Source organism: Epinephelus lanceolatus, chromosome 3 (assembly GCF_041903045.1).
Source record: "Epinephelus lanceolatus isolate andai-2023 chromosome 3, ASM4190304v1, whole genome shotgun sequence".
Lineage (NCBI taxonomy): Eukaryota > Metazoa > Chordata > Actinopteri > Perciformes > Serranidae > Epinephelus > Epinephelus lanceolatus.
This window is the reverse complement of record NC_135736.1, coordinates 8,000,169-8,016,976: the sequence shown is the minus strand read 5'-3', so window position 1 is coordinate 8,016,976 and position 16,808 is coordinate 8,000,169. Positions and strand designations below refer to the sequence as shown.

The following is a 16,808-nucleotide window of genomic DNA, read 5'->3' as shown; positions in this document are numbered from 1 at the left end:
CAGCTCAATATCCTCTAAACATGCAGCAATGTTTCATGAAATGTTTAGTATGTGTTTCCCTGAATAAACATGTTGAAATCACCCGAGTATAGTTTTTAGTCTAACAATGATTATATGGTCTTTTAAACCTATGCCCTCTAATTTGTGGGCAGTTTTCTTGACTTACCTACAGTAGGTAACTTTTTTAAGCAGATATGTCAAAACTTTTTTTTCTCGTTATTTCCTGACAGTAGCACATGACATGAATAATCTTTGAACAAATCATGTTCTTCTGCCTCCTCACAGCTCTCCTAATGGCATTTGCAAGAATCATGCAAAGTAGAAGGTTTGGGAACAGCCAGGCCAGAATGAAGCACGGCTCACTGGTCAGAGCAAACCCTAACATTTTACAGCTGAACAGCGCACTAAAATATGTTTCTGAAAACATCTGAGGTGATAAATAGGCAATGCCGTAATAGGACCCTGCTTCACATTTGATCAGCACTGCCTAGTCTGACCCCAGTTCACAATCAGTGATTGACATGATTGACAGCTGTGTCAGAGACTCCTCGACTTTGATTAGTGGTTTTCCTTCTGCTGCAGTGGGTTCCAGCAACTGACATTAGAAGCACATCGAGGAAGAGGAACGTGATTTTTTTTCACAGACTATCTATCTCTTGTGCTACTGTGCAGATGTTATAACAGTTTCAGCACATATGAAAAAAGTTCTTTTTTTAAAGTTACTAACTGTAGCTTTAAGACATTGATATCTGCATAGTGGCTGACCAGATTTTTATTTTTGCAATTTGAACTGCAAAGTTAGCCGTTACCCATCTCTTTCAATGTTAGTTTATATCAAGAGACATAATGACCCTAGGAACATACTGTATAGGAATGACCCAGTTTCATCCAATCAGCAGTCCAAGACCAAAGATATTCAGTGTACTATAGATGACAAAAAACAGCATAAAATCCTCACATTTCAGGCGCTGCAAATGGTCAGCGGCTGGAGAGAGAAATCAATTATCAAAATAGTTGCTCATTAAAATGAAATTTAACTTCTGTTTACCAGTTGACTGAGCATTTCAGCTCTAATATCCTTGGAGTCAAAAAAACGAATGACTGTCTACCAAGTTGCATGCCAAATTGGAAGCAGTTACTTAAAGGAGTGGTGTGCATTTTTGAATGTCTGTTTATTCCATTTTTGCCAATAGTTCTGTTCTCATGTCTGTATGGTAAATATAAAAGTACAGCCAGCATCCAGTTAGCGTAGCTTAGCACAAAGAGTGTAAACAGAGGGAACAGTTAGCCTGGCTCTGTCCAAAGGTAACAAAATACCTTTGGACAGAGCCACCTTTAAAGCTCACAAATTAACACATGATGTCCGGCATGGTTTATAACCCCAGTAAATGTAACATGTTAATTATGCTTTAGAGTTGCTGTGAAGTGTTTTTTTTTTTTTTTTTTTTACTTTGAGCATAAGATATCCTGCATAAATAGGCCATGTGTCTCCACTCGCTCACAGTCTTAACAGTAACCTAAGCTAACTGTTTCCTGGCTGTAGATTCATATTTAACATATGGACTCAAGGGTGGAGTCAATCTTGTCAAGTAACTCTCGGTAACTACCCCTTAAAGATGGACAACACAGCTTTTAAAACTGTGTGAATTTGCTACTTTTGATTTAATTTCAGCAGTTTTGTATCCTTATTGCTGCTTGTCACATGCTCATGTATTGACAAAAGGCTTTGTGTGATCCTCGCTATCAAAATGGTGGTTGAACTCTGATCTTTTCATTGACACCTCACTTGAGCCAATAGGAGCTTTCATACTCTCCCTATAGGTTACAGTAGCCAGTGGGGACCTGTGTTGAAAGGAAGGGCCTGCCTCACTTCCTTGGTTACAGAGCCAATCAATAGCGAGCGACTGGCCTGATGGCTTATGGGTCTTGTAGTCAATGACAATCCTCACCTTAAAATACAGTTTTGAACGTGTTTTTGGCACCACTCAGTGTTATAAATGTACAGAAATGATAAGCAAGTGGCTCCTCTGTTGTCATAAGGGGAAAAAAGTATTTCTTATGAATTTAGGTTATCTAGAAGTGTTTATAAACAGTAAGCTCCTAAGCAGACGTTTCTGTCTGTGCTGACTTGTTTTTTATGTGATATTGTTGTCTACTCTGACTTTAGACAAGATAAGTGTTCATGATGTTGGGGTAAAAACTCAAGTGAGATCATGCATGTACATGTACTTAAAATGGAACAAGAGGAGCTTTCAATTTATTTTGGGTATGCTTTGGAGAGGCATTTTAGGTGAATTTTACAGGAATAGTAGGAGGTTTTAAAAGGTTGTACATATCCAGTTAAAAGTAGTTTCATTATGTATGGCTCATATGCACTTCCTTTGTGTGCTGCTCTATATGGAAACTAGTACGTCCTACACAGAAATGATATATAGTAGAGTGGAAAGTGGGGCACATTAGCGGCGGTATTTCCATCAGTGATGATTCAGCCATTTTCAAGATCCCTTTTTATCATAATGGTTTTATCGTATTAAACGGCCCACTTCCATTATTTCTTCTATTATTTCTGTCCCTCTTTGGTATCTGCTGTCCCTTATCAGGTCAGTACAGGAGAATCCTGAGGCCGAGGAGAAAGAAGAGGAAAGCATAGATATACGGAAGAAGAGGGACGCCCAGCTGGAAGAAGAAGCACAACGTCTGAAGGAGGAAGTGGAGAAACTGAGGGTGGAGATGGAGAAGCTGGAGGAGTCACAGAAACACTGGGAAGAGAGGAAAGAGGAGGACATAAAAGAAGAGGAGGTGGACGAGGAGAAGAAGAAGGAAAGGGAGGAGGACAAGAGGAGAGAAGAGGTGGAGGAGATCAGGAGGAAGCACAAAAAGGAGATGCAGAGTTTGGTGTCTGAGTACAGCAGTGCACAGTCGCACCTGCAGGCTCGCATAGTGGCCTTGGAGAACGAGTGAGTAGAGGACAAACACGTGGAGATGAAGAAGTTGTTAGAGTTTAAAATGAAGGATGGGTATGTGAGAAAAGAGTGTGTGTTTGTGTATATGATTTAACTGCAGACTGCGTGAGCGGGAGGAACGGTGCAGGAGGAGGGAGCCTCGGTGTGACGACCTGCAGCTGGGGAGACTTCAGGAGAGACTGACCGAGAGAGACCAGCTCATTAAACGATTAGTGGTGAGACTATACACACACATACACACACTCTATAGACTCACTTGTGGAGCAGCGTTTATTGTTCTTATTGTCAACAAATCCCCTCAAAAGACCGAAACCAACTATGAATTGATCCCACTAACAAGGGTTGTAGTCAGAGTTTGCTACAGTTTAGTCTATGTGCCATATACCTCCATTATTGTCACAAAACTACAAAGAACCCATCAGTGAGCCACACTATTTGCTGCACTGACGTATTCTTACATTATGATTAAAATGGGCACTGTAGTTCATTTTGAGTCAGTCTCACAGATACCGTCCTGCTGCTGTAAATACTCACAAAAACACCAAATCTGTGGCTTAAAATAGTCCCATACAAATGCACTATTGACTCCTGTTTGACTTGTCTGCTAGAAACTACAGTGCCCAGCTGTTATGGGAAATGATGTAGTCTTTTTTTAAATGAACTATGCAGCCATAATATTTTCAAAGAGTCACAAATTTAGAACTGTAAACTGACTACAGGTCGAGTGATGGTGGAGCTCTAAAGGTCGATATAATAATGATAGTTTTATGCAGAAAAAAGCCAATAGCCAAATTATCGGCTGATGTCAGCGTCGCCCTGCTGATGCAGTCCAGCTAAAAATTTCAATACATCTTAAAGGGTAACTTAGGTATTTTTTCAGACTCGTCTCTTTATTCATGTTTTTGTGTCTAAGTTATTAATGGGTGCAACAGTTTTTGAAATTGGGCCAGTACTGAGCAAGACTGCTGCAGATGGCAGCCACAAAACAGGCTGCAATGTAATGTCAAGGGGCAGCTGTGCACTGTAAATGTATTGTATGTCAACTAATAGTGCTTATTTTTTTCCACTGACAGGTACAGATTGTCATTATAGGTGTTTGACAACAATATGGAAAGGATCCCTACAGAAATAGACATTTTTGTTGTTTAAGCAGAAACAGCCCCTAAATGGCTATCACCAAACCCACCAGACTCCATTTAAATTAACAGAAATTTTATCCTCGAAAACACGCTGCATTCAAAGTCAACCGAAAAAAAAAAAAAAAAACCTCTCAAAAACTGACTTTGTTTGTCTTCCCACTGTTCCAGCAGTCATCGACTCTGGTATGGTGGAAATAAACCCTTTATTCACCCAGGTAGATGTGAAAATATGCTGACTCTGTGCGTGTTAAAATTACTGTTTATTTGAATGGAGTCTGGTGGGTTTGGCGATGGCAATTTCGGGGCTGTTTCTGGTTAAACAAAAAGGATGTTATTCTTAAACAAAAAAGACTGTCTCTGTAGCGATTCTGTCCATAATATTGTCAGACACATAGAATAATAATCACAGCTTGTCAGTGGCAAAAACAAGCGCTTATATTTACGATGCACAAATGCCCCAAGTGGTTTTGCAGCTGTCAGCTGCAGCACACTTGCTTAATTCTGGACCAATTTCAGAAATTGTTGTCTCCATTATTTACTTAGACACAAAAACATGGAAAAAAAATAGGTTCCAGGTTGACAAATACTGATGTCACCCTTTAAATGAAGAACAACACACTAAGACTTACTCACACAGCTGGAGGGACCTGCTTTCTCTGCTTGATTTAACACAACCCTCCCCTCTTAAGCTCTGGTCGGTGGTAATGTACAGTACTGTGCCAAAGTTTTGGGCAGGTGTGAAAAAATGCTGCAAAGTAAGAATGCTTTCAAAAATATAAAATGTAATTGTTGATTTTTACCAATTTACAAAATGAAAAGTGAGTGAACAGCAGAAAAATCTAAATCAAATCAATATTTGGTGTGATCACCCTTTGCCTTCAAAACAGCATCAATTCTTCTAGGTACACTTGCACAAAGTTTTTGAAGGGACTCGGCAGGTTGTTCCAAACATCTTGGAGAACTAACCACAGATCTTGTGTGTAGCATAAGTAGCATAATGTGTCTTTCATCTGCTGCACAGAGTTTCCTCGGCTGACCACTGCAACTACAATCCTCAACATTGCCTGTTTCTTTGTGCTTCTTCAAGAGAGCTTGAACAACACATCTTGAAACCCCAGTCTGCTTTGAAATCTTTGCCTGGGAGAGACCGTGCTGATGCCGTATAACTACCTTGTGTCTTGTTGCTGTGCTCAGTTTTGTCATGATGTAAGACATCAAAGTGTCTTCCACAACCTTACCTTGGTAGTTTGGCTGTTCCTTACCCAGTTTTAAACCTCCTGCACAGCTGTTCCTGTTTCAGTTAAGTGTGTTTCACCTACATATGAAATTGATGATCATGAGCACCCGTTTGGTATAGTTGGTTAATCATACACCTGACAATGATCCTACACAATCCCTGACTTTGGGCAGGTGTATCTAGAAGAAAGGGTGGTCACACCAAATAATGATTTGATTTGGATTTTTCTTCTGTTCACTCACTTTACATTTTGTAAATTGATAAAAATAAACAATTAAACTTTGTATTTTTTGAAAGAATTCTTACTTTACAGCATTTCTTCACACCTGCCTTAGAACTTTGCACAGTACTGTGTGTCCCCATGTGACTGGTGGAGGCTCTACAGCCACTATCAGAGAACAGTTCAGCCACTAAAAGACAGTTTTTAAAAATGTCTTATTGGGGCCGATTCATGGGCGCAGAAACATACTTTTGCAGAGGTGTGCTGCACAGTATAAATGTACGTGCATGACTATGTTTTGTCTATGATATACTTACCTCTGCGATTTCATCAGCTGTTTTCTCCAACAATGTGTGCTTCCCATGTCAGCGCAATGTCTTTGTGGCCAGACTTAATAAATACAATTTTGAATGGTGTTCAACTTCCAGTCGTCTCTTTGCTGAGGCCACGCACATACCATAGGCAAATCATATATCCGTTAGTCGTCCATGTCATCAATTACTACCATAAAACTCCATCCTGATGGTTATGCCTCACAGAGGAAGTCCCATCTGCCCAAGTCAGCTAATTTTATGGATCCAAAAAACTGTCCTGGCAATTTTCTGGTCTGTCTCTGCCTGTCTGCGCTATTGATTAGCTCCTGCTAATGCAAATCTCTCCTCAAGTTTAGCCAACCTCAACCCGTGCACTTTGACCTTACTTGATATGACGATGTCACTTCACTTTGGAGGAATTAATTAGATTGTTATATTTTAAACATCTTTATATTTAAGTTATTTTATTTAAAACCTCAGAGGACACATTGAGGGAGAACGCTCATTCTCAATGCTGCTGAGGTACATATAATAAATACAGACACAACAACAAAAAAAAAAAAACAATAAAAGAAGAATATATGGCTATATCCATTTTAAAAAACAAAGCGTCAGCTTAATGTTTTGCTGAAGCATAGTCTAAGTATGTGGGGCACAGTGACAGAAAGCAGATCTTCCAAACTGTACAAATTTTGGCACCTGCAGGGTGAGCCCTGTGTGGGAGCGGGTGCAGTGGCTACCAACATTCCAAGAAGCGAGACTAAGAGATAGGGGTGGTGTTTGTAAAAGAGCAAAAATACTTTTTTTTCTGACAGGCACATTTTTATATGCTGTTCAAATTTTAAAAACTGTTCAGACAGCCCGTTACATTCAGTAAAATTGTCAACTGTTTACAGACTGTTGTTTCACCCCTTTTCAATGGGGGCTGTTGCAGCACCCTCAGTACCCACCTTCCTGTGCCCATGGACCGCCTAATCAGCCAAACTGATAAATCTGTCGACCTCTAAAACAGACTAAAGCAATCTGTAGACAGTAAGAAGTATAGTAAGTATTCTTTTAATCATGCGCTGTCTCTGTGCATGACACTTAATTTTCAAAGCATCTAGTATCTGTGTGACAGTAGCAACAGTACCATTTTTCTTAGTTTTCATTATTTGGTATCCTTGGTAATACTCTTAGTGATGTTTAGAAAACATTTTGTTCAAGGTTTCTTGATAAATGACTCTGAAGATGCCCACTGTCATGTCTGAGCTTTACAAATGCAAACAGAAGTTCTTCCAAATTTGAATTAGAGAAGCTTTTATGGCCAACTTGGCAGGGTTCAATATGTCTATTTGATCTCAACTCAAGGTCCACTTACTTGCTCACTGAGCTGTTTTTGATTGCAGTGCAACAGGCCAGTTACTCAAATCAAACTAGAAAAGCAACTTCATTAATCATTTATGGATATGAACGCGTAGGAGAACATTTTTCAAAGTGTCCTCTGCCAGAGTGCTGTGTCTACCATCTGTGAGGCATGAGGCGATGTAGCAAACAAGTGCACCCTCCAGACACAACTCTAATACAACAACAACACCAACTGTGAATGAGGCCAATGAAAGTCCTTCCTCCTCATCCTCCTTCCCTCTAGGAAGAGAGGCATCAGCTGCAGCTCCATCCCCCTGTTGCTGGGGACAACAGCACCCTCAGGCTTCGTGACAGCAAGTCCCGCCCCGGGAGCGTCACGCCGACCATGAGGGTGAGTTTGTCTGATCTGCTCGTGTACATAATGTATTCGTCCAAACGAGCCTCCTTCCAGCAAGAAGTGCTCACTGGGCCGGAGCCAACTTCTCACTGGCACACTTCCCACTCCACACATCACCAGTCTGTCATAAGGACGTGCGTGCCATCACACTGCTTTTAATTACTGGTAATAAGAACATATAATAAACTAATAACTTGGCCAGTAAAGATATTGCCTTGTATGATTTTTTTTAAGATGGAAGTGTACATTTGTTATATATAAATATATATACAGTATATATTTGTGTGTGCATGTGTGTGAGTAAAACCGATAAAGATTCTCATGTCAAAAAAAAAATAGCATCCAGGCTGTATAAATCATAATTTGACGCTGTGATGAGCAAAGGATTCAGTGTGCATTAACTGGCCTACATTCATTTTGGTGTGAGTTATGGATAAGTGATCACAGACCATCTGGTTGGGTAAATCTAAGCATACTGTAGTATCTAAGCATGCATAGTATTTACAGACTGTATTTGAATATTTATCACATATATACAGTACAGGCCAAAAGTTTGGACACACTTTCTCATTCAATGCATTTTCTTTATTTTCATGACTATTTACATTGTAGATTCTCACTGAAGGCATCAAAACTATGAATGAACACATGTGGAGTTATGTACTTAACAAAAAAAGGTGAAATAACTGAAAACATGTTTTATATTCTAGTTTCTTCAAAATAGCCACCCTTTGCTCTGATTACTGCTTTGCACACTCTTGGCATTCTCTCCATGAGCTTCAAGAGGTAGTCACCTGAAATGGTTTCCACTTCACAGGTGTGCCTTATCAGGGTTAATTAGTGGAATTTCTTGCTTTATCAATGGGGTTGGGACCATCAGTTGTGTTGTGCAGAAGTCAGGTTAATACACAGCCGACAGCCCTATTGGACAACTGTTAAAATTCATATTATGGCAAGAACCAATCAGCTAACTAAAGAAAAACCAGTGGCCATCATTACTTTAAGAAATGAAGGTCAGTCAGTCCGGAAAATTGCAAAAACTTTAAATGTGTCCCCAAGTGGAGTCGCAAAAACCATCAAGCGCTACAACGAAACTGGCACACATGAGGACCGACCCAGGAAAGGAAGACCAAGAGTCACCTCTGCTTCCGAGGATAAGTTCATCTGAGTCACCAGCCTCAGAAATCGCAAGTTAACAGCAGCTCAGATCAGAGACCAGATGAATGCCACACAGAGTTCTAGCAGCAGACCCATCTCTAGAACAACTGTTAAGAGGAGACTGCACGAATCAGGCCTTCATGGTCAAATAGCTGCTAGGAAACCACTGCTAAGGAGAGGCAACAAGCAGAAGAGATTTGTTTGGGCCAAGAAACACAAGGAATGGACATTAGACCAGTGGAAATCTGTGCTTTGGTCTGATGAGTCCAAATTTGAGATCTTTGGTTCCAACCGCCGTGTCTTTGTGAGACGCAGAAAAGGTGAACGGATGGATTCCACATGCCTGGTTCCCACTGTGAAGCATGGAGGAGGAGGTGTGATGGTGTGGGGGTGTTTTGCTGGTGACACTGTTGGGGATTTATTCAAAATTGAAGGCACACTGAACCAGCATGGCTACCACAGCATCCTGCAGCGACATGCCATCCCATCCGGTTTGTGTTTAGTTGGACGATCATTTATTTTTTCAACAGGACAATGACCCCAAACACACCTCCAGGCTGTGTAAGGGCTATTTGACCAAGAAGGAGAGTGATGGAGTGCTGCGGCAGATGACCTGGCCTCCACAGTCACCGGACCTGAACCCAATCGAGATGGTTTGGGGTGAGCTGGACCGCAGAGTGAAGGCAAAGGGGCCAAGAAGTGCTAAACACCTCTGGGAACTCCTTCAAGACTGTTGGAAAACCATTTCAGGTGACTACCTCTTGAAGCTCATGGAGAGAATGCCAAGAGTGTGCAAAGCAGTAATCAGAGCAAAGGGTGGCTATTTTGAAGAAACTAGAATATAAAACATGTTTTCAGTTATTTCACCTTTTTTTGTTAAGTACATAACTCCACATGTGTTCATTCATAGTTTTGATGCCTTCAGTGAGAATCTACAATGTAAATAGTCATGAAAATAAAGAAAACGCATTGAATGAGAAGGTGTGTCCAAACTTTTGGCCTGTACTGTATATATATATATATATACACATATATATATATCACACACACATACAGACTCTAAAGATTGTTGTTAAACACTTTACTTATTTTTTGACAGCTGATGGATGCTGTGGTCAGCTTGAACTTATGGTGATGTAGTTTTGAGACTGGAAAAAAAAAATCAAATCACCACAAAACATTCCTGTTGTGTAATCTGATTCTCTTGTCACTATTTGCATGCTCAAAATAAAGCCAAAACACACCATTTCCTCCAAATACGGATGATTTATTCAACTATGTTTACGGCGTAAGACAGAGTGAGCATATGGCTCATTATGCTGCAGGATTGTGGGTGTTTTTTTTCTAGAAGTTTCTTTCAAAGTTTTGATACTTCTCTAGAAAATTATTGCAACTGATATAAATTCAAGCCGACCACAGCTGCTGTGCTGCTGAGGAACTATTTTCTTTCTACCAAACTACACCCTACAATCGTATCACTATGCTTAAGGAAGCGTGCTGCTAGCTCATCTAGCTCCACTGAGCTAACTAACGTTACAGCTCAGCTGAGGCGGACACCGTTAATGTTTACATCTTGTGCTGTCATGAGGGCGAGTCTCTTGTCCATGAGTAGATGCACACTTCCTTCTTACTATTATGTTATGCACCAGTACCCCAAAACAAAGTCCTTGTATGTGCAAACATATTTGGCAGTAAACCAGACTGTGATTCAACACTGTCCCTCGCTGTCACTGAGCAGCTTTAGCTAAGATCAGTATGTCCGTATGCTCCATATGAAATCAAATGTATAATGTCCTCAAAGGCAAAAAGGCAGTTTAAATGATTTGGTTTACATCCCCACAGTAGTTACTAAAAGCATGTTTTAGAACAAATACACTCACTAGGTTTTGAACTTGATGAACTTGGCAGCCACTACATCCAGCACAGAGGCCTTTAAAGGATAGGACTAGTGATATTCTATATTTAACATAAATCTTCAAAAAAAAAAAATAGTTTCATTTAAAATAAAAAGTAGTAATCTCCTAAAACAAATGGTCTCTGTAGCTTTTTGAAAAAGTAACACAAACAGGGATAAATAATGTGTTTGTTGGGGGACTATTTTCAGTTGTGGATTAATACACATTTTCTCCTCTAGTGAGTATTTAAGGAAACAGTACAGGACAGTGTATGTGGGTTTGAATCAAAATAAACCACAGTGCCCATGTTCATCATGAAGAAGGAACATGTCACCCAGTGCAATAGTTTTTGGAAAGCAGTAGTGGGCTAAGGTACAGCACAGCAGAATCAGGCTGTGGGTACACAGACAACACTTGTTAGTGCGATGGACACAAGAAGACAAATATAGAATATCAGCAGCCTTATGGTGTGAATAAATACACTTAGAGTAACAGTGTGCTTTGTTAGATGAAGGTATCAGGATAAAAAACAGTTGTTGAATATGGGCCAAACTCCATTTTGAGTATTCTAACACCAACATAAACGATGCTGTTAATTTGTGCTCCCAACAGAGGAAGCGTGCGGAGTCTCCTTCTCGTGTCACCAGCATCTCCAGCGCCGGTACTTACGACAGGAGCATCTTCATACCCCACTCCTCCTCCTCGTCTTCCTCCTCCTCCTCTGTCCATCAGCACTCCTCAACCCTCCCCCACCAGTCCACCTCCCAACCTCAGACCTCCCCCCACTACTCCACCTCCTCTCTTCCACACAAGCACACCTCCCTCTCCCTCAGCCAACATTCCTCCCCCTCCCTCCCTCGCTCCACCAGGTCCCGGACCTCCTGCATCCCTCCCACCCCGGCGCCTACCGCCCCGCTCCCCGTCTGCCCCTCACCACAGACAGGCATCCGCTATGTGTCACCCTCCTGCCAGGAGCCACATGTACACCTGCAGGCCCATTCAATCAGGTATGAACATTTTAATATCTTGGCTGTGGTGGTACAAAACAAAAAAGAAGGAAATGGGAACGCTGCACGCTCTGATGAAAGATCGAGATTTTGGCAAACTGCTGTCTTCAGGATAACATACCTCAGTCACCTGAAACCAAAAACATGTCCACATGATCAAGAAATCAACAAGTCAAACCAGGAAAATACAATTTAAAAGTCACAATAGAAAATATCTTACATTCAAATTAGAAATTAAAAACACACAAGTCACACGTGCAAGTCACAGTCTCAAGCAAGTCCCAAGTTACTGTGGTGAGAATTAAGCAAGTCAAGTCCCTGCTATAGGTCAACTAAGTCACAAGTCATATGAAATTCTGATGACCAACCCCAGTTTCCACATTTAAATCAGTTAAACAGACAGTGGTCATGAAAGGTTGAGTTTTATTTTCAATATTAATGAAAACTGTTACAGCCTGCTTATGTTAGCTAGCTAATGTTTGACCAGCCAAGCTAATAAGTTAGCAGATAAGCTAATATGTTAGCCAATAAGTCATATTCATGTACCTTTCTTTCTGGGTTTTGTAGTGACAGATTAAGTTGTGTTGGTTGTGTCACTGATTTGAGCTGCAGCCCTTGCATACTGCTGTTCACTTCTTACCACCGTCATCCACAACATGGGCTAATCCTGGAATCCACATTTCATTATTTTAGGACGAGCTCTTTCCATCATGGCTGCCTCATATATTGGCCTTCTAGTAAGTTGCCAGGTTTAAGCACAACGCACTAGAAATGACCCAATCATGTTTCAAAAACAAAACATAACCTCTCAGTGTTGAGAAAAATACAAATATTTAATTAAGCAAAAGTCAAGTCTTTCAGAGTCATCTGTCAAGCCGACTTATTCAAGCAAGTCTCAAGTCCTCAAATTTGTGACTCCCATGACTTGACTCCAGTCCACCACCTACATAAAATACAACATATCCTCATGCTTAAATTCAATATTATAGGTCAGTTAGGAAAACTGTACTATACTATGTAACTCTATAAATATCTTTCAAGTGACTGTGTGATCAAATAAATCGACAATAAAAAAATGTAAGGAGAACAATTGCACAATAGATACAATGGTATAAAAGCTAATAAGGGACACTTGCGACTGGACAGAGTTATTGTCTCTTGACAACATATACAGTACATATACACACACACACACACACACACACACACACACGGAAATAGGGCTGGGTTTCAGTACTCGATACCTTCGACTGAAATAACCCAGTACAAAGTAGTATCGATACCTGCATTCAAATCTTTTTGTACCTAGATCTAAAAAAAAAACAAAGACTATTTGTATGGTTTTTGCTTGCAGCCAATCACCGCAAGTGTTCTTTGATTCAGCTACAGCCCATACAGTCTGTGATGCGGTTAAGTCGAGCTTGGTGTATTTGACGGAGTTGGCAGTTCAGTGTGCCGAGATGCCACCGGAACGTTCAACTCTTCACAAAAATGTCACCAGACACTACACACCTGTGGTGTCAGGTTGCATTTTACAGAACTCAATGCTTCCATTCACACGAAGAGTGTTGGGAGAAGAAAGAAGTATTCTATTCATACTGGGATCACTTTAAGGGTACTGTTATTTTGATTTTTTTTTAATGCAGCCATACATGGAAATGTAAATCTGAATAGCCTCAGTGTTTCCCTCAAATGGCCTCTCAAGTTGACTGGCCTAATTTGACACAGTTGTCTCATTATGAATGCCAGTCAGGTGATTGTGGTGTGTCATCCTGAAGAAAATACATTGAAATAAATGTATCTGTGTTGTGAGTATGCACCTTTCCTTTTTTTTCTACCTGCAAACCAACACCTCACTGGAACAGGTGTTTCCCACTCAGTTTTTCCCCAGTTTCGGAAAAAAAGCACAATCATCTGAACTTTAGCATACTGCTCAAATATTCACTGTATGTGTTTCCTGTGTGTTTTTAGGGGCCCGTATCTGGAGCAGAGGGGGACAGAGGGGCTAAAACAGGAGTGGTTCACCAAATACTTCTCCTTCTGAGCACAAAAACACACAAACACACACACACATAGCAGCTGCAAGTACATTTCCTCATAAACAGTTCATTGCTTCTTATACACATCCGTTTGCTTCCTACATACACACAAAAACATACACACAAAACCTTTGGCACACACACAGAAACAGACATAACCACATTGACAAACATATGGGCTCATCACCAGCAAGGCCATCTCAAACATTGCCTCAAAGCTCAACCAAAAAGTGCTTCTCAAACACATGCCTGACCTCTTCTCAGAACATAGGCCTGTTGGATCTTGTTTGTATAGTTTCTAATGTCTCCATATCTTTTTTTTAAAGCAGTCTTCCTTTTTTAAAAAAAAAATGCAACCTTTGCTCTAATCTCGTCACACGATTATTCCAAGCCAACGTACATTTCTTTAAGTCAACAACCAAGTGTCTCTTTGAGTATGGAAGCATTCGACATATTCAATCAAGATCCTCGTCAAAACGGACACACATGACCCACCATACCAAAATGAAGCTTGTTTCAATGCAAAAATGTATGATAATCTTAATGAACAAATTGAATAAAATATTTTGTTTTTGTAAGTGCTTCTGTCTTTGTACACTGGTGTAACAAAAGAAAGACACTGAGCTCCAAATCACATTTTCTTTTTACATTCAGTATGTTCTGCAGATACCTTACAAAGTACATACTGTTTGCATGGAGTGTGCATACAATTAGGACATAATACTTCTTCATAATGTTGCACCTTGAACTTTGACCCTCTTTGCTCATATATCTGTGGCAGTCTGTAGCGCCAGATTTGAAGTAAACAGAAAAAGTATGGGGCTCGGAACACAGCACAGGACTGCATGCAAATTGTATCATTGGTTTGAAAGGATGAAGATGGACTGTCTATGTTTTATGTTTATTTCATTGTAAATTTTCTTTTAAAATTGATTCGAAAAGTTTGATAAAATAACCAGTTGGGAATGTCGCTCACAGCTCATGAATCAAACACCTTCATTACATTGAAGCAAAAATCATGTAAATATCCCAAATTATCATTGTAGCCTGACTGATGCTGACACTAACACATATTTGGGAGTTCCAAAAAATTCCAATAATGGTACACTGACCAACTCTTATATCTTATTGGCCAACATACAATGTACACCAATACCAACCAGCAGTAAGCTAGTTTCTGCTGACAAATTGCAGATTTATTGCTCATACTCAATTTTGCATAAGCAGTGATTTGTGACCTCGTCCACATTGGCCTAATATTCCACAGTATAAATAGTATGTCTCATGATTTATATGTTTTTTATGTCATATTGTAGGGCAGGGTGATATGGAAAAAGTTAATACCACAATATTTTTGACCAAATGTATTGATAAATATTGATGTTACAATGACATTTTAGGGGGTGACTAATGTGGCTATAATGACCAAGTGGTTAACGGCAAATAATAGAACAGCTACAACAATGTGGTAAGTTCAGAAAATTACATAATTTTACTGTAACACAGTCTTTAAAAACAGACATGGACAACACGTACGAAATTACAATATCCAGAATCTAAGACAATATCTAGTCTCATATCACGATAGATGTGTATTATACAGACCCCGGGTGGTGAGAGTGGGCGGACAGACCTCCTCTACCCTCATCGTTAACACAGGAGCACCCCAGGGCTGTGTTTTGAGCCCCCTGCTGTACTCCCTACACACACACAAACACACACACACACACTGTGTAGCCACTTCAAACTCAAACACCATCATTAAGTTTGCTGATGACACAGCTGTGGTGGGCCTGATCACAGCTAACAATTAAAAGGCCAACCTTAGAGAAGTAAAGAATCTTACTCACTGGGTATCCCCCTCAAATTCTCAGGAATTTCTACTCCTGCACCATCGACATTATCCTGACAGGAAACATCACTGCTTGGTAGGAAACAGCACACAACAGGACTGCAAGGCCCTGCAAAGACTGGTTCGTTCAGCTGAACACACTATAGGCGCTGCTCTACCAGATGCTGCAAAAATAAGGCCAGGAGAATCATAAAACATCCCAGCCAACTGGATAACTGCCTTTCACCCTGCTGAGGTCGGGAAGAAGGTACTGGTTACACAAGGGGCCGTATTCACAAACATTCTGAGTATACTCTGAGAGCTCCTAACTGAGCCTAAAACTTTTAAGAGTCCTAGCTTAGGAGTGATTTAGGAAAGTTCTCAGAGCAACTCTGAACAAGGAAGGGACAGAAACTTTTACCTTAGTGATGAGGTGGGGTTGACCCCATTGTTAGGTATGACACATTCTAACAGATGTGATTGGTTGTCAGACACCCCAGTTTGTGAGCCAACAAGGTGTGGGCACCCAGTGGAAATGAAATGAACTGCTGACTGTGACAGTGTTGTCTTTATCAGTGTGATCACTCTGCTGATGGAAGGTTAAGACAGACTCAAGTCATCACTGCTGCACTGTTGCATTTTTCCAGTTTTGTTGTGATCATCTTATTTCTGGCATTATAGCATTAGGTGGGAAATGTGTGTGGGAAATTCCTAATGAGATCAATCACACATTATCCCTTATGTTTGGAGAATATTTCTCTGACCTCATTGTCTTTCCATTTTCTTCTCTGTTTAAGAAACTCTGAAGCCTCTTAAAAGTCCTCCTCCCTGCTCCTAACAGTTTTTCACCTTAGGAGCTCTTTTAAGCTCTCTACGATGCTCAGTGAATAACTTTAATCTTTACAAGGACCAAGTCTTAACTTTAAATGGAAATTCTAAGAAAACATCACAATTCTAAGAATTTTCTTAGACTCCTGTCACCAGGAGCAACTCTTTGTACCAGGAAGCTTTGTGAATATGGCCCCAGGCCAGCACGGAGGCTCAGGAGGAGCTTGTAGCCTCAAGCCACAAGGATACTGAATGATGATGCTGCCAAATCCCAAACACTGACTTTTATTTGACTACACCATTTTGAATATACAGGTTGATGGAACTGACACACATTTCACTGAGATCATATTTTGATTTCCTGTGACAAAAAAAGTGATATTGTCCAGCCCTATCATAAGGCTTAATCCTGAGATAAGATAAACTTCAATGA

General features: G+C 40.4%; 1 protein-coding gene across 2 annotated transcripts in view; it reads left to right on the top strand.

Annotated features, from left to right (window-relative positions):
• The window catches only part of fam184b (family with sequence similarity 184 member B), a 37,235-nt gene extending 22,941 nt beyond the window's left edge, over window positions 1-14,294 (top strand). The window contains exons 14-18 of one of the 2 annotated variants that reach the window (XM_033625078.2): window positions 2,601-2,957; window positions 3,064-3,178; window positions 7,504-7,611; window positions 11,283-11,677; window positions 13,649-14,294. In XM_033625078.2, the coding sequence (XP_033480969.1) occupies window positions 2,601-2,957; window positions 3,064-3,178; window positions 7,504-7,611; window positions 11,283-11,677; window positions 13,649-13,721 (1,048 nt within the window). In that variant the 3' untranslated portion in view covers window positions 13,722-14,294. Of the gene's footprint in view, window positions 1-2,600; window positions 2,958-3,063; window positions 3,179-5,123; window positions 5,271-7,503; window positions 7,612-11,282; window positions 11,678-13,648 lie in introns of those variants that run through there. The other variant, XM_033625083.2, reaches the window with a different exon arrangement.
• Window positions 14,295-16,808: the final 2,514 nt, after the last annotated feature.